General features: G+C 35.3%; 2 protein-coding genes across 4 annotated transcripts in view; one reads left to right on the forward strand and one right to left on the reverse strand.

Moving 5' to 3' along the window:
- nuf2 (UF2 component of NDC80 kinetochore complex) overlaps positions 1-6,809 on the reverse strand; it is a 39,908-nt gene extending 33,099 nt beyond the window's left edge. Inside the window, exons 1-8 of one of the 2 annotated variants that reach the window (XM_052110986.1) lie at positions 6,755-6,809; positions 6,092-6,219; positions 5,249-5,323; positions 3,213-3,289; positions 2,970-3,031; positions 2,747-2,844; positions 2,133-2,206; positions 1,950-2,043 (exon numbers count right to left, since the gene is read on the reverse strand). In XM_052110986.1, the coding sequence (XP_051966946.1) occupies positions 1,950-2,043; positions 2,133-2,206; positions 2,747-2,844; positions 2,970-3,031; positions 3,213-3,289; positions 5,249-5,323; positions 6,092-6,214 (603 nt within the window). In that variant the 5' untranslated portion in view covers positions 6,215-6,219; positions 6,755-6,809. The remainder of the gene's footprint in view (positions 1-1,949; positions 2,044-2,132; positions 2,207-2,746; positions 2,845-2,969; positions 3,032-3,212; positions 3,290-5,248; positions 5,324-6,091; positions 6,220-6,754) is intronic. The other variant, XM_052110987.1, reaches the window with a different exon arrangement.
- Positions 6,810-7,475: 666 nt separating this feature from the next.
- On the forward strand, positions 7,476-19,091 carry rab43 (RAB43, member RAS oncogene family). 2 transcript variants are annotated; one of them, XM_052110990.1, is made up of 4 exons: positions 7,476-7,958; positions 11,812-11,995; positions 14,710-14,937; positions 15,041-19,091. In XM_052110990.1, exons 1-4 carry the CDS (start codon positions 7,749-7,751, stop codon positions 15,244-15,246), a joined length of 828 nt encoding a protein of 275 aa, XP_051966950.1. In that variant the 5' UTR covers positions 7,476-7,748; the 3' UTR covers positions 15,247-19,091. The 2 variants fall into 2 exon arrangements, with proteins under 2 accessions (XP_051966950.1, XP_051966951.1); XM_052110991.1 differs by having other exon boundaries at positions 14,710-15,175.
- The last annotated feature ends 11 nt before the right edge of the window (positions 19,092-19,102 follow it).

Here is a 19,102-nt window from a genome sequence, read left to right on the forward strand (position 1 = left end):
AGTCACAGATACACTTCAGGAAATTGAGTACACAACTATTTCTGGGCTTAAAAGTTACAAAAAACAAATCAATGCAGAACATTGTATCTAAAAAGTAATACAATGTGGCCCCCATGCACTACTTAAAGCCCGATGTGGCCCCTTTAACAAAATAGTTAAAAAATATTAATAAATTACACACAATCACCTTTACCAATTTGTTTCAGGATTTTACATGAGTAAAAGTTATATTTTGGCAAAATGGTATAGTTTTATATGAAATAATCTAAAGATAGAATCTATTAGACCTCATTTTATATCAACAGTGGCAGTTGTAGTTAAAGTTTCAAGATGTGTTTGAGCTGGAATATATTTTTCATAAATACATTAATTTATTATTATATTACTATTATTTAAGACTAGCACACTGGCCATGATAATGAGGAGCCTTTCCTTCTGCGTAATATGTGTATAAATACGTAATATTAGGTAACAAACGGGATAATAATGGGCTCATATAAGTAAATATGCTCTTACATTTTTAAAAGGGTGAGAGAAAACTTCCTGTAGATTTTGTTTTTGACATCAACAAAAATAATGTCACTTGATCGATGTCTTTGTACTGGAAAACTATGAAAAAAAACTATTCAACATAAAAGGAAATGCAACCCAGGATACATTAAATAAAGGTTATGTTTAATCTATGGTGGTCGCCACTTGATTTCCAATGTAAAATCTGTCCTGAAGCAAAACCAGTTGAGAAGCACTGAGTTAAAGATACAGACAGGAGCAGTCTGGCCTAGCTGTTGTGCACATGCAGTATATGTTAACTGTTAATAATCATAGGACATTACTTCAAAAGCTCACACAGCTGATGTTATTATTAATTTAACATGCTATGCTAACATGCTTTAGTTATATAACATGTTATAGTCACATGCAATTTTTTATCATGTTTATAATTCTGTTTATTATAATTCTGTTAGCTTTCTTATTTTATTTTCAAAAGGGAGACTTTTTTTACACATACTTAAAATAAATGGTTTCACGTTTCAATTATCATAGTGTTTGCTCAAAAATAAATAAATAAAATAACCCTTCTGTTTTCACCGATAATAGTAATTTTGTAATACCGTATACCGTGATATTTTCTGAGACCGTTATCATACCGTGAAAATCTCATACCATTGCAACCCTAATAATAAGACTATTTAAATATGTATTTTATATTAGACGGAATTACTATTTGCAGTATTGTTAGATGATAACATGCTTTAAATCACCGATAGGCTTTATGAAACGCTAATTTTAAGGCAGTGCCCTGACCAGAACTCAGTTTGTCCAGGCTCTAGTAATATAATATAATTTTAACAGCACCTATTCAATCTATAATAAGCTGAATATAACCGGCATAAAAAAATTAAATAAACACATTTTACGAAAAAAAATTATTTCCTTAAATAGCGAGTAGGTTATGCTCCTTTATTAGACTATACAAAGATTAAATCCATGCGGATTAAATCCATCTTCAACTTGTATTTTTGATCTGACAGATTCGAACAGGGAATTATGTAACCTTCACCAAGAGTTAATTTTTTGATAAGAACCACGCTGGCTCCGTTTCTTTGCTCTATCCATGCAAACGGCATCAGTGATCAGAACACCCTATTAATGAATGCTAAGGTGACGACTACACAAATAGATTTTTTTAAACACCAATCAGTTTCCGTTTTTTTATTTTTATTTATTTATACAGTAAAGGTGGGATTGTAATTCCGGGGACAATTAAATACGGGACACTGTTCATGACTTGTGGGACAAAGCTTCCAATTTCAGAACGGTCAAGCAAAGGCGGGACCGTTGGTCACCCTATAAACAAGTGATGTTAATGACTACTGGTATTTATTTTGTCAATATACCTGAATCATCATATTTCTAAATGCTACAGTTTTTAATGATTGACAGCTCACCACATCCTGATATTCATGCTGTGTGTTGGTCGTCAGCTCTGCTAGTGCGGCCGCCAGCTCTTTAGCTTCTGCCTGCTGCTCTGGTGGTATGGTACTGCACAGGAAGTATTGAATACATTCAGAAGATTCAAATGAAAAAAAAAAAAAGTGTACTTGGGAAAAATACAAACAAAAATCACTTACGTCAGTTTCTCAATCTTCTTTTCAGCATCCTTTATTTCCCTTGTGTATGCCTGAAGTCTATCCATATCGGAGCGCTATAAAAAAAAGATCAGTATCTTTTTCTTCCATTTCAAGTGGAGACCAATGTGGAAGCACAGCTTTAATTCTAATGAAACATTTAATAGAACCTTAAAAGGTGAACTCAGTAATTATTTTCCTCAATAAATAGTTTTACTCCTACAAAATTTTTTAATTTTGAAACATATGTATTAAATCATGAGCACCTGGACGATATGAAAACCCCAGTCATATCAGTTATATTATAAAAGCTATTGTATTCTACATGGAGAGGGTCCCCTCATGGGGGCAGCCATGTTAGGATTAAATGAGCAGCTGAATACTACTCGCTTAATGCCCTGTCGTTGGACACTTTCACTCTTGGATTAATCATGGCTTCCTGTAAATAGTGAATTTCTACAATGACATCTTTAACTGAAAACTATTGTGTTTGAATGATGCTGAATTCACACAACTAGGTGTCAGTGTAAGTCCAAGAAAAAATTACCTGAGAGTGTATTAAATACTGCATAATAGAAATATATTTAAAAAATATTTTAAAGAAAAACTTCTCTTACAAAACTTTGTTGGTGGGCAGCAGTAATTTCCAACCTCTGCTTTCTGAAGTGAAGGAAATTCTGGATTGCACTCAGTATTATGATTGTGCGTTTTCCCTCTGTCATGATAATACAAATAAATTGTTTTACATTAACCAATTATAATAAACTTTAAAAGATTTCTAAACATAGCTGTTTAATGCTACTTTGAAACTGTGTGACAAAGAAAATAAAACCTACTTACTGGGGTTGAGCAAGTCATTCAAGGAAAAGTCATACACATGACACACTGGTAAAAACTGGCACCTAAAACAAAACAATGGAAGCAATGGTATTAGCTGAGGAATACACAAAACTCACTACATTTACATTTAAAATAAACAATTAAAGCACAAAAAATACTTGTGTTTAAAAATTTCAGTGTTTAAAAAAAATCAACTCAAACTCAAAATAAGTGTTTCTCTATTTATAGGGTAAAAACACTCACATGCGCATGTAAACACTCATGATTGGAGTAACCCATTCATACAGCATTGGGTACTGAACGTTTTCAGACAAAGGCACCTGTGAAAAGTATGAAAAAACGAATTACCAATTAAAGCTGCAGTGTGTCATTTCTGCACCACTATCATATCAACCAAACAGAATTGCAAAAATAAAGATGCCATTGGTCAAACAAACCAACGCCTGCAATTAGTCAAACACTTAAGATAGTCCTGCCCCAGTCTCACGTCAACGAGTCAGTTTTGCTGTATCAGGTCGGACGCTCAAACAAAGCAAGGTTGTTTTTTTTGTGTTTACACTTTCCAGGGCAATCAACCTACAAGTGTCTTACTTGGTTGTCTCTGCATTTTAAAAGGAAGGTTGATCCAAAAAAAAAATTCCTCTCATCGTTTACTCACCCTCATGCCATCCCAGATGTGAATTATATTTTTTTCTGCTGAACACAAAGATTTTTAGAAGAATATCTCCACTCTGTTCAATGCAAGTGAATGGTAGGCAGAACTTTGAATCTCCAAAAAGGACATAAAGGCATCATAAAAGTAACAGGCATGTTATCGGCTAAGCACAAAAAAAAAAAACAGGGACATTTACTGAGCAAAGTAGACATTGAACTGTTTTCCCTGTTGGTAAAACCATAGTTGTTGCCTAGTTTTTGCTGTCAAAAACATTGTTGGTTGATTGAATAATGCAATAAACACAAAATATAATTTTAAAATATAAAACGTTACTCTTTATTCTAGGCTTTAAAAACTAGTTGGCTTATACAAATTATTATTTACTGTATTTAAGATAGTCCTAAAGAATGAGGCTTAATGTCAAACTGAAGTTGAACTGATAACCCATTGGTGTAATTACATTTAAAGTGAAAATTTTGCATAGTTTGTCACCATTTCATTTAATTATTTGTATTCATTATTTTATTATATTTAATTGAGTAATGCACTATAGTATAGTAAATAAATATTTGATATAGATTTATTAGATGTAAATTCCTTCCTTTTCATATTATTGGATGTTGATAATATTTCTTCCGCTTTCACTTGTTTCCGTCGGGAGCGTAATAAGGTCGACACGCTCCCTCTCGTGAGGTAAGCAAATGACAGAAGAATGGAGGAAGAGAAGTTTCTGGACTCTACATGTGTTACTGTTAATGCTGTTTGCTCAGCAATAATTTAGTAAAGATGTTTGAATTATATCCCATCTTGTATTCCGCGTTATTATGATACCTGTGCCTTGCAGAGACTACCGCAGATAATACAAAAAATGCTTCACGCAGGATGTGCCAGTTTAGTGTAAAAAAAAAATGGTTTGTGCACGTAAGCAAACTCAAAGCACTTATGTTACTCTAAGCATAAGAGGGAGTTGTGGAGTGCAGAGCCGCTCTGAAAACACCAACAATGCTCCAACTTAATATAGACTGGACAGAGCAGCGCAAATACATTTTAAAGGGAGAAGAATAGTTATTCATTTAAATTGCAGCCTTTCCAGTTTAATAATCGCACAAGGTCACATCGCGGTTTCGATTTTATTTCGATTAATTGTGCAGCCCTAAAACAGATCATTATGCAAATCCCTTTTTACTATAAAGTATCCTCCCTGACCAGTAGATGCGCATTGTATGAAGAATATGAAATGCCAAAAACTAAAATTTAAGAATGTAAAAGAAGATTAACAGTAAAAAAAAATGGATCTGTTTCTCACCCACACCTATCACATATAGCTTCTGATGACATGGATTTAACCACTGGAGTCATATGGATTACTTTTCTGCTACCTTCATGTGCTTTTTGGACCTTCACAAATCTTTGTGTTCTGCAGAGGAAAGTAATACACATCTGGGATCTGGGAGTAAATAATGAGAGAACTTTCATTTTTGGGTGAACCATTCCTTTAACTGGGAGCATTTTAACATTGAAAAGTCAAAAGTTTTAACCCACATATTTCATAAACATGGCTACATATAAACTTCAAAATTACACCGTGAAACAAAGCAAATCAGCAAACAGACTTAACACTCACCGTGTAATGGCACTCAGGCCTGAAACGAAAAAGAAGCTGCAAAATTCTCATGTAGAGTCTTTGAATAGATTCTGCCTGCAAATGAAAACAGACTTCTCTAAACAAATGTCTCACTGTTGCACTAACAATAAATTATTACACTAAATTTCCCTGTTGGTAAACCATAGTTGTTGCCTAGTTTTTGCTGTCAAAAATATTGTTGGTTGATTGAATAATGCAATAAACACAACATATAATTTTATATTTACACTTACAATAAATTATCAAGACATTCAGATACTGCTGGCTGAGTACCATATATTTAGTGGTCAATTGACTTTTTTTCATGCGTGATGCAGGTATCTAAAGAACAGGGTGGCCAATGACAGTGATAATGCCAATATTTACATTAAAGATACACAACTTTATTTTAACCTTTAGTTCACTTGGTTCCCAGCCTTGAAATTTGCAGTTTATTCATTTATATAGCCATCTATTTAATTATTTATTTTATATTATTATTATAATTGTTTTTTTATGTATTTATATTACCAAATGAAAAATTATGTACCCTGAATGCATGTACAGTAGTAGCTTGCCATACATAATACACACCAGTTTTTTCTAAATAAAGGAAAACAATGGTTCACAAAAAAACATTAAGATGAGCAAATATGATGTGCAACAATTTTGCTAAAATTGCATGAACACTTTTGATGATATTAACTAAATTCTCTAAAATAATAATAATACTCAACTGTGTGTGTACATATGTGATCCACAGATAATCTCAGTTGCAAAAAATTGGCTGATTAATCAGCCTGGCACAAAAACAAAAATCTGCCTATCACTAGTATACTGTACCTTTGGGTTGGGAGTAATATCATTCTTTGTAAAATGTTTGGCCTCTTGTCCAGTCAAAACTTCGGTTCGGTAGAACTGCACAATGACATCTACCTTGTACACCGGGAAAGTGTTTTCAGTCATCCCTGCTGCAAGAGAGATTATATATCAGAATACAACAATTACACATAAGGGGGCGTTCACATTGGCGGGTTTTTTATTTTTAATTGCTGGTCCACATAAGTCAGACAACATTTAGAAAGCTGCGTCAAGTCTCGCGCCATGTGCCTCGCGTTTCTGACGGTGTTGCTATTATAATAGCTTTTATACAGTTTACATACGCTGTTTTTTAACTTAAAAAACGCGCTCTTTAAGGCATTTGCACACAACAAACCCTTTTGTTAATATCTATAAGCAAACTTCAGTAATAATCGAGGAATACTTGTTCGTAGTCAGGTGAACTAAATGAAAGATAACCCCAAAAGCAAATAAAAAAAATAAGGTTAAGCTTGGTCTACAGGAAAAGCGACATCTGAGCTGCCAGGACCAACAACTAACAAAAGAGTGAAATGTAAAGCCAGGATGCATGAAATTCAAATATACATAATTTCATTACCCTCTTGTTCACAGTGTTGGTCCGACATTTCTTATAAAAACAAACAAACACCAAACTATTTTACTAACCAGATTTCGTCCACCCGCCGTCAACTGAAGCAAATTTAAAATTTAGGCGCCTGGTCGTCACTTCCGCCTGACGTCTTCTACAACGTCACGTATCATCGCAATGCATTTAGAAGGCAAGTCAGTCCACTCGGCGGCGAACTTTGGAACGCTCCCGGACAGGCTGGGCAGCTACTTTTCTATGTAAACAAGAGGCACACAAATTGCATGCTGTCTACTTGAATGGGGAAAGGCCGAAATCTCCCAAAAAAAGTAGACCCTATGTATTATTTTAAGTAGATAATTCTGCAATGAAATATGATATTACTGCTGTTGACATTATAGTAGTTTCATCTTGACTGCTGAACATTACTTTGACATTGAGTACGTGGCTTGATGAAATTAAACGTATTCAGTAGGTTGTCGTATGTAATGAGAGTATTTAGGCAATTTTATGTAAATGTAAACAGCAAAAAGTGCTCGATCGATGATAAATGTAGTGAATACGTTTGATTTTATGTGGCATGCGCATATATTTTGGCTGTAAACTCATAAACTAGTTCGGTTCTGTAAGATATGGTTTAGATCAGAAAGAACCAAAAAAATGTAAAGACAGCGTAGACATCTTGAGCTTCGTTTGTGAGAGTTCTAATTTTGTCGCGTCGCGTTTTAGCGTTGCGTTCTAGTCTATGATTGGTCGACTGTTTGTCGACGCCCGGATTCACGTCAGTGCAGACAGTTTCGCTGATCACAATGCGAGCGTTCTAGTTTTGTCGCGTCGCTGGCAGTTAAAAAGTTTAAGGGGTCAGATACTCTAAACATGTCCAGAACAGAGTAGAGTTCAGTAAATTTACAGAGGTTAATGATTCAGGCACTGCCCTGGGACACCTAAGAAACGCTGTTTACAGCTATCTCTTCCGCGTTGGCAAGATTGCAGGTGCTTTGTGTGTTTCTCCACGTCATTCTCTCACCAGAGTGTTTAATAATCCCTGTTACTCACATCAACTTCAGTTCATAGATGAACACTCACAGCACAGCTATGTCATCACTGGATTCTGATGACAGCTACGATTTCGTCTTTAAAATAGTTCTTGTCGGAGATGTCGGTGTTGGCAAAACTTGTGTGGTTCAACGTTTCAAGACCGGTATATTCATCGAAAAACAAGGAAACACTATCGGAGTGGATTTTACCATGAAGACGTTGGAAATACAGGGGAAAAGGGTTAAGGTTTGTAGTCATGTAGGCCATGTCAAGCTACGCTCATTACAGCCATGTATATTATAGTTAAAATTTTAAGACAGTTATATATTTTTATTAAATGAAACCATTATCCAGGTGTTTCGAAATTTACCCAAAGCTCTTACAACAATTTCCTTTGGTGGCCATAGTTTGTACCTAAATATCTTTCCTACAGTTAGTATTATTACTATAGTAAAATCATAATAAATGTAACATTATATATAATTTATTTTGTTGATGATAGTTTTGGCATATAACAGCTGTTATAACACATTTAATAACAATGGTAATTTGGAAGATATCATGGTAACCATGGTAAATATTTTTGTTAGGAAGGAGTCTGCTGACTTTGCTCTACTTCCTTTGAACGTTGGCATTCATGGCGTGGAGAAAATACAAGTGAAACTACTTGTAAAGATCGTTGTTGATTGTTGGGCTCAAAGTAGGCACGCAGTTTCATTGGACCGTTATTTAACAGCCACGTCAAATTGACTGAGTTAAGATGTAAACAATGTATGATAAATGAAACCATCTATAGTGTCCATTTAGACTTATAGACTTTTACAATTTCGACAATGTCCTTCCTTAGATCTACCTGGGCTGTCAGGTTACAGTATGTAGGAGTGTGATTGATCTAAGACATTAGGATTGTGTTTCATTGGTTGAACAAAACGTGGATTATGGCAAGACTGTGTATTTATTAATATGAAAATCAGAGTCTTAAAAGGATCCTTTCACCATACATCTGTTTTGTATTGCTAACACGATTACTATAGGCCAGACAGAGCAAGGTGCATTGTGGAATGTAATGATTATTGTGCACTCAAAAAAAGAAGAAAAGAAAGTTCACTATCATCAATATACTCAGTCCTCCCATGTTCATTTTACACAATTCATGTAACCAAGGAAACTTAAATGAACTTGTAAATAAACTAGTTGTTTCAACCAAGACAAGTGTCTTGTCAGCTTTACTTAATCCATTTGCATTGGGACAACATGAGGATTCTTTTGTTTAGTTAACTGAAACAGAGGATTTCTAGTTCCCAGCATGGGACTCGACAGAAAGAGAAAATGTTGAAATTAAGGATTATCTTATGTGTCCTTGTGCAAGACATGCAATGTTTTGTTATGTTGAGATTTAGAAGAATTTCTGTTATTCTGTAGTTTTGGGGGTCACATTCATTGTGAAGAGTGGAGCTTGAGCCTATGTTGAGGACCGATACCAAGCTGCACCTTGTAGTGTTTCGTAGCGCCATATATTTTGCCTGCTAAAATTTACTGTCAATAGCTAGCATTTCACTAAAAGAGTTTCATTTGAGTAATTCTGTCATGTTACATTTTGTTGGGTTTCTTTATTCATTTAGGTTCCATCTACTTGGTATTTACGATTACATGGTCATTGTAATGTAAGAAAACTCATTTCAAACATGTGGAGGCACTGTCCATGATTGATTCAAATTCAGTTTGTGATTACATCAAACCATTTATAGCTACTGTAAGTATGTTGCAGTCATGTGTAAATGAAACAATCAATATAAGAGGTCTTTTTTTTAAAGAAAAAAAAAGTACTGTAACATTACAGCAGAAATGACAATGTCCAGCTTTCAGCAGGCCTTTGGCTGCTAACTCAGACGGTATGGGGCTCCATTGTGAAATCTTGTTTCATTGGCTGACTGATCAGCACTTTTTTATTGTCAGGGTTGAGGCCTTGTTCTTGTCAATGTTACACTGTTGTCTTTGACCAGGGCATGATTAGTTAGGCTACACAGTTCAGTCAGTGCAGAGCTGAGTGTTATTTTCTCTCTTTCAATATATGTGTTATGCATTTAGAAAATAATCTATTTGTTGGAAGGATGTAATGGATGCATGAATAATGTAAATACAAAAACATTTGTTGTTTAACTGGAATGGGTTTTTTCTGTTGCAAATGGCGATATCTAGAGTGTAGGGAGGCTGATGAATGAACATAAAACATTTTAAGGATATCAAATAAGTTTACACAAAATTTCAGAAATGTATAAATAATTTCACAAAATGTTCTTACAATTCACTAAAACATTTTAAAACAAAAACTGTTGAAATAAAATTATAATTGGCCCGTTATTTTGCTGGCCTGTAAATTGTCCAAATGAGCTCTGTTTTCAGCTGATGCGGATAATCTCTGAGTGGCAAAATATCTCTAAAAACATGTCTAGAGAGCCCAAGATATCTCCTTCCTCTCATAATTTGTTGGATAAATGACCTCAAGTAAGATATACACTCACCGGCCACTTCATTGGGTACACCTGTACATCTACTTATTCATGCAATTATCTAATCAGCCAGTCGTGTGGCAGCAGTGTAATGTATAAAATCATGTGGATATGGGTCAGAAGCTTCAGTTCATGTTCACATCTGTGGTGATAGGGGCGTGTTTGTGTATCTGTCTGCAGGAGAGGCCGCTCTCCCTCTAAGGCTCGTCACCTGGGCTGTCATTATCTCTAACATCTGTGTCTTGTTATAGTGATGGAGGAGGGAGACCTGAAAAGGCCAACGGATGCATCAGTATGCAGAGAGACTGACTGTTCCTGCATGTGTGACAGAATTAAGACTTGTTTGTATATATACTTGGCCACTAAGGGCCCTTTTTGTTTAAGTTTTTGTGAGTGATGCTGAAGAGTAATAAAATACTCACTTGGACTGTTCGCTGCCTCCTGACTTCTCCATTGCCCAGATATCGAACTTGTTACAACATTAACCATCAGAATGGGGGAGACATTTTATCTCAGTGATTTAGACTGTGGCATGATAGTTGGTGCCAGATGGGCTGGTTTGAGTATTTCTGTAACTGCTGATCTCTTGGGTTTTTCACATGCAACAGTCTCTAGAGTGTAAAGAGAATGGTGCAAAAAAACAACCAGTGAGTGGTAGTTCTGTGGATGAAAACGCCTTGTTGATGGGAGGGGACAACATAGAATGGCCAGACTGGTTCGAGCTGACAGAAAGGCGATAGCCCAGATAACCACGCTGTAGTGAGCAGAATAGCATCTCAGAATGCATAACATGTCGAACCTTAAGGCGGATGGGCTACAACAGCAGACCACGTTGGGTTCCACTTCTGACAGCCAAGAACATAAAACTGAGGCTGATGTGGACCTACCTTTTGTGTACCTCAGCAGAAATCCAGATTTGTAAGACCAGGTTTTTTGGTTTTTCCAATCATCTACTGTCCATTTTTGGTGAGCCTGTGCCCACTGCACCCTCAGTTTGCTGTTCTAAGCTGACAGTAGTGGTACCTGGTGGGGTCTTCTGCTGCAGTAGCCCATTCTCCTCAATGTTGTACGTGTTGTATGTTCAGAAATACTTTTCTGAATAAAACTGTTGTAACGTGTGGTTATTTGAGTAACCATATCGTTTCTGTCAGTTTGGACCAGTCTGGCCATTCTCCTCTGACCTCTGTCATTAACAAACCTTTTTTGCCCTCAGAACTGCTGCACACTGGGATGTTTTTTGCACTAATCTCTTTACACTATAGAGACTGTTGTGCATGAAAATTCAAGGAGTTCAGCAGTATATACTCTGTACTCAAACCAACCCATCTGGCAACATCAAACATGCCATGGTCTGAATCACTGAGATCCCATTTTTTTCCCCCATTCTGATGGTTGATTTGAACATTAACTGAAGCTCCTGACCCATATCTGAATGAGTTTAGACATTACACTGCTGCCATACGATTGGCTGATTAGATAATCGCATGACTAGGCAGATGTACAGGTGTACCTAATAAAGTGTCCATTGAGTGTTCAAGTACAGTAGTAGCTAGAAAAGTGGGAATAATTGCTGCAATGTTGTGGTACAGTTACAGATTTGGGATACAGCCGGACAGGAGCGGTTTCGCACCATCACACAGAGTTATTACCGTAGTGCCAATGGTGCCATTATCACTTATGACATCACAAAGAGAGCCTCTTTTCTTTCTGCACCAAAGTGGATGGAGGATGTAAAGAAATACGGTGGTTCCAACATTGTTCCTCTTTTAATTGGTAAGTGTAAAGAGAAAGTATGAGTGTATCTGATGATTTTATACTGTGTTCTCTAGAAACTGGCATTGCTTGATAAAATGCATTAGGAAAGCCCACTTACACCTGTCTACATATAAAAGCTTATACCTCCAGAGCTGTGTGCCATTCAGTAATAAATTGTGACTAAGTAGACCAAGTCAGTTTAAGAATTTGAATTCAAATTAAGGTAGCAAACAGGATGCAACAGTTAATTGATATTAACTGGTTCTCAGTTAACTGTTAATAATACATTGATCATCTTTATAAATTAAAGACACACAACATAAAGAGTCATAATGTGCTATTTTCACATTGACATTTTGTTATTAATTTAAGACATTTACTGTACAACCCCAATTCCGAATAAGTTGGGACCTTATAAAAAATGTTAATAAAAACAAAATGTGTTCAGAATTGGGGTTGTATTAATGAGGTAGGCCTATTACTTACTTTGAGGGAGATAAACAACACTCTAATTTACATATTTTAATATGATTATTTAACTAAACATTAATGTTTGTATTGTGTTTGTACACATATTATATGAAGAAGTAAAACTTGTGATATGGCTGATATGTTAAATGGAAGACCTTTCATTATTTTTATATTACAAGCTACAGCCTCAGTGGATGATGCAAGAAAAACATAATAATATATTAGTAAGCCTATGCACTGCCCACAATAAAACTGTAAACTAAAGACATAAAAAATTATTAAATTATGATGGGCATGAAATATAATTTTTTAAACATGAAAAATGCAGAAATATGCAATATAATAATTAAAATAATAAACTGTTTTCCTTACAAGGAACTAATGTGTATGACTATCTTTCTTTTGCGGAACACAAATTAAGATTTTAAGAAGAATATCTCAGCTCTGTAGGTCCATTCATTGCAAGTGAATGGTGGCCAGGACTTCATAGATGAGCAGCTATAAAGTCAGCATAAAATAATCCATAAGACTTCAAGGGTTAAATCCATGTCTTCAGATGTGATATGATAGATGTGGGTGAGAAACAAATCAATATTTAAGTCATTTGTTACAAAAAATCTCCACTTTCATTTCCACATTCTTCTTTTGTTTTTGACGACTCGCACTCTTATTGCAACCTGCTGGTCAAAGTTGGAGATTTTATAGTGAAAAAGGACATAAATATTTATCTGTTTCTCACCCACACCTATTATACCACTTCCGAAGATATGAATTTAACCACTGGATTAGTATGGATTACTTTTATTATGACTTTGTGATTTTTGCATATTCAAAGTTCTGGCCACCATTCACTTGCACTGTATGGACCTACACATTTGTGTTCTGCATAAGAAAAAAAGTCATACACATCTGGAATGGCATGCGGTTGAGTATATGATGAGAGAATTTTCATTTTTGGGTGAACTATTCCTTTAATCTTTTCTTTGGAAGTAAATGTATAATATACAGATGGTTACACCCTAAAATTATGAAATCGGTATTATAAACAACTTGAGATGATATTGCTGCAGTTTCGAGGTTCCCTAAGTGTGTGTGTCCCTAAGTGTGTGTGTGTGTGTGTATGTGCCACTGTTTTCTTTTTTCTTTTACCCTAGTCGAGGAAATGCACAAGTTGTTTAATTTCCATTGCAATTTCCATTGCCCTATGAGCAGATAGCGTTTTTAATGAAGTGTGGACATGTTTAAAAACTATCCGCTAAAAAAAACAAAGGAAAATGATAACAACAACTTGCGCATTTTGAGTGAGTTAGACAAGTAAAGAGAGCTGTTGCAAAATTCTATTCTATGTGCATGGTGCCCTATGACAAAATTTATATTTGTTTTAATGGCAGTGTTAATTGTTTTGAGATTATTGAGCTTTAGAGAAATACAATATTTCTAATCAGTTACAAAAGATGAATTTGACATTTCAGGGAATAAATGGCCATCGTAATTAGTCAAAATTAATAATGCAATTATCCATGTTGTGTCGCAAAACTTGTACTGGACTAATGAAATTCTTCTGTAATGTAATAATGTTGTGTCGCAAAACTAATGAAATTCATCTGTTGTTTGTCTGTGTTGTATCCTGTGGGGATGTGGTCAATTCAATACAAATGGACCCTTTCCACAGACTGTGATGTTGCATTTCCACCTTATTTAGCAGCATAAATCTAGCAAGCTTTATTTTATTTGCAATTTTAACTATTTAGCGTAAATTTGTAACATTATGCTTTGTGTTATATTACCCTGGAATTAGTTTTAATAAACAAGTTACCCCAGATGTGGTGAGGTTTCTAATACATTCTCAATCTTCTCTCTTCTGACTGTTGTAATCCACCCTCTCTATTTTTTTTTTCGTTATTTGGAAAGTTTGGGAATTGTAATTGTGGCATTTTATTTTTTATTTTGAAGCAAATGGTGAAGAAAAAATTATATTTGCGATGGTCTCCCTTTCACTGCTATCGAAGTTTACCCTGTAATTGTTTACTTCCATGTTCCAAAACCAGGAAGTGTGAAAAGTGTCCATTCCAACTCTACTAATTCTTATATTCAAAATTTTAGCTAGAAACCTCACAAAGTATTCTTGATGTTATATGAGTGACTATACAATCTGTTTTGGCAATCCTGGCTTTTTCATTACCAGAATTTATTAACACCACTTTAATTTTCTATTACATACATACACATTTAATTTATTGTGAAAACTTTATTTTGCACAGGTAATAAATCAGACTTGACCGACTTGCGTGAAGTTACCTTTGAGGATGCGCAGACCATGGCTGAGCAATTGGATTGTGTTAATACCATTGAGACTTCAGCCAAGGACTCTAGTAATGTGGAAGAGGCTTTTAACAAAATGGCAACTGAGCTCATCCTCAGACATGGCGGGCCCATGTTCAATGAAAATGTGACGGACAGCTTTAAACTTAACAGCAAGGATGTGACCAGTGAGGGCTGGGGATGTGGGTGCTGATGACAATAAAAGTTTTATTACTACTCAGTTATAAATATTTAAATCAGGTACTATCGGTTTGTGTTTGTTTTAAGCAGAGAGATGCTGCATTGTAAGGATGCACTGGAGTGATTCAGAGTATGCACAGGACAAGGAACCAGATTATGATGGACCCACAGAACAGCACCATCTGAATTTCCTATCCCTGATAACTGTGATTAATTCTGATTACCAAGGGCAAATTCTCATGGTGTCACAAAGCTTGTTGCACATTTTTTCCATGTGTTTTTCTTTTTTATCATAACCACTCTAAATAATATATATAAAATTATATTAATACATTCTGTTGTTTATTTTAAACTTGTTAAGGTTTCAGTGTGCTGAAACATCAGTGATAAAGTAGTTTTGTACTGTAGTGATTGCCCATGGACCTTAGTCAGGGTAGACTATTTTAATTTGAAAAAATGAAAACAATGTTTTGAGGGATAGATTTACAGTACAGTCTGTTCAAATACACTAATGGCCAAAAGTTTGGAATAATGTACAGATTTTGCTGTTTCAAAAGGAAATCAGTACTTTAATTCACCAAAGTGGCATTCAACTGATAACAAAGTACAGTCAGGACATTACTGATGTAAAAAACAGCACAATCACTATTTGAAAAAATGAATTTTTTTATCAAATCTAGACAGACCCCATTTCCAGCAGCCATCACTCCAACACCTTATCCTTGAGTAATCATGCTAAATTGATCATTTGGTACTAGAAAATCACTTGCTATTATATTAAACACAGCTGAAAGCTATTTGGTTCATTAACTGAAGCTTAACATTGTCTTTGTGTTTGTTTCTGAGTTGCCACAGTATGCAATAGACTGGCATGTATTAAGATCAATATTAGGTCAAAATGGCCCAAAAGAAACCGCTTTCTCTAGAAACTCATCAGTCAATCATTGTTTTGAGGAATGAAGACTACAATGCTTGAAATTGCACAAAAAAGATTTCATACAAAGTTGTACACTACATTCTTCAAAGACAAAGGACAACTGTCTCTAACAAGGACAAAAAGAGATGTGGAAGGCCAAATGTACAACTAAACAAGAGGATAAGCACATCAGAGTCTCTAGTTTGAGAAGTAGACGCATCATATTTCCTCAGCTGGCAGCTTCATTGAATTCTACCCACTCAACACCAGTTTCATGTACAACAGAAAAGAGAAGACTCAGGGGTGCAGACCTTATGGGAAGAATTGTAAAGAAAAAGCCACTTTTAAAACAGAAAAACAAAAAGAAAAGGTTAGAGTGGGCAAAAAAAACAGACATTTGCAACAGATAATTGGAAAACAGTGTTATGGATCTTAATCCCATTGAGCTTTTGTGGGATCAGCTTGACTGTAAGGTGCGTGAGAAGTGCCTGACAAGACAGCCACATCTATGGCAAGTGCTACAGGAAGTGTGGGGTGAAATGTCACCTGAGTATCTGGACAAACTGACAGCTAGAATGATGAGATGAGAACTCTTTGAAGTAGTTTAAGAAATTTAAAAAAAATTAAATTGTAATAGTCATTTTTCACTTTATTAATGTCCTGACTATACATTGTGATCAGTTGAATGCCACTTTGGTGAATAAAAGTACCAATTTATTTCCATAAGAGCAAAATCTGTACATTATTCCAAACTTTTGGCCACCATTGTAGTTCCCCAAAACAATTAATGTGGACATTTTTAATCACCCTCATATTGCCCCAACCTTTTTTTTTCTTCTTTACTTACATTGAAAGTGAATGGTAATGCTTTCAGTTCCTAACATTCTGCCCATCTACAAATATTTTCATTTTTGGGTGAACTAACATTGTAAGGTTGCATCAAATCATTGTAAACTGTGTTTCCAAGAGTTTTTTTGTCAAAATGTTTTTTTTTATAAAGACATATTTACAGTGTTCGCCAAATGACCGTTCTACACCAAGTTATTCAGTACAATCTATCCCTCACAGCCTCATGTTCATTTACGTCATCAAATTAAATATGGTGACTTCCCTGACAGATCCATTGATTTATTTATTTTGCTAATGGTTTCTTAACTGTTGCAAGACCTTGGAACAGTAACTCACTATATTTCCTATTATCTATACTTCCAAATTTTAGAGCAACTCAAGATTTCAAGAAGTGTTCCAAGCACTGAATCTGTGAAATTATTGGAGTGGACGTTTGCACAAAGCACGGTTTGAGTATAAACGAGACTGACAAGACTAATCACTGCATTGTGTCTTCCATGGAAGAAAATGTCTTTAGGTTTTCACCAATACTGAACAAAATACTTACTTGCTCTATAAATTATACTTTTGAAAACTGGCCATTAAAGGGACAGTTCACCTAAAAAATGTCTAGCATGTATACGTTATTCAGATCAGAACTGGTGTCTTTCGTGCACATGATAAGGATTATGAACAAATGGTCTCCCTAATTTAATATTGTGTTACGGATGTGACAGTTACAGACGCTTTATATCAAATCATATGGATATCAATGGGAGAAATCACAAACTCCATGGCTCGTTCTTTCACTATGATGATTCAGATACTTTACATTGCAGACTATTGCTTTGACCTGTCACATGTTTATGACCTGTCACATGTCTATACATATTGTCATCGAATAAATCCGCTGCTCAGTGTGTGCCACAGACACCTGCTAGAGAGAGCCACTCCTTCATTCAGTAGCAATGAATGTGGACTATATTTGAAAATGCAATGATTGTGATTTCAGTCGTATTTCAATCAGTCGTGCAACCTGAATAGGCGTCATACCAGAGGTCATGTTGCAGAGGTCGAACCATCTAACAAAGCTTTTTTATATATATATATATATCTATTTCCACGTCCATTTTTATCACTTCCGTAACACAAGTTTATTTTCTGATCTAAACTTGGGGGGACCTCAATTATTTGATTAAGCGTTGTGTCATGTATACTTGGACAGATATAAAAACACTGTAGCTCGACTAATCAAAAGCCCGCTCTAGCTCGATTAGAGCATGACTGAAAGTCTTGTTTGACCACTGTGGTCTCCTTTCACTTTCATAGAATAGAGCAGCTTGGACATTCTGTGATAAACCACTCCATAACTTATTTTGTGTCCCCCTGAAAAAAAAATTATATGGTTTGGGACCATTTTGAACTGAAGGTAAGAAAATTATGACAGATTTTAATTTCAGAGTGCACTAAACATAGTATCATCAGCCATGGACCAATTTCACCAATGTTTTAATGAAATGTTTGCATTTTAAGATGGGCTTGTGTTGGGCTGTTTTCCGTACATGGATATCTGCCATACTCTTGGGGAAATTGGTTTGCAAACTAGGTTTACTGTACCCCCCTATCAGTTGCCATTGTTGGTCTACTTATTTGATTTGAATAATGTATAATGTAATGTGTGTATATATAAACGTGACATAATACCAGAAGAGCCCATTTATTGGGGCGGCTGTGGCTCAGACAGTAGAGCGGGTCGGCTGCCAATCGCAGGGTTGATGGTTTAATTCCCGGCCCACATGACTCCACGTGCCGAAGTGTCCTTGGGCAAGACACTGAACCTCAAGTTGCTCCCAATGGCAGGCTAGCACCTTGCATGGCAGCTCTGCGGCCATTGGTGTATGAGTGTGTGTGTGATTGGGACACAGTGTAAAGCGGTTTGGTAACCTCTAAGGTTAAAAATAGCGCTATATAAGTGCAGACCATTTACGATTTAAAAAAAGCTTGACTTTTCTGGCAACCTTTTTGAACTGACAAATGGGCATTGTTATTTTATATTCATTCTGCATTCATGTGAACATGCCACAAAATCTTGTTAAATTAAAATAGTTTATTATACCAGCTTTTTAAAAGCAAAAGTTAGTTTTACTGTTTAATCTAATGTTTTTCTGATAATATTCTACCACAATTATTATTTGCAACAAGGTTGCACTGAATAATTATAAAATAGTGTCAGTAGCGGTTTCATCTCAAATGAGCAGTAACCAGAGCCATTTTAAATGCAATATCTTATCTTCTATTTAGATTTGCAATATTTTCTTATGGTTAAAAGCTCAATTTGGTACTTTATATATAATATACATATATATATATATCAATCAGCTATATATATATATATCAATCAGCTATAT

The sequence above is a fragment of the Xyrauchen texanus genome, chromosome 39 (genome assembly GCF_025860055.1).
Source record: "Xyrauchen texanus isolate HMW12.3.18 chromosome 39, RBS_HiC_50CHRs, whole genome shotgun sequence".
NCBI lineage: Eukaryota > Metazoa > Chordata > Actinopteri > Cypriniformes > Catostomidae > Xyrauchen > Xyrauchen texanus.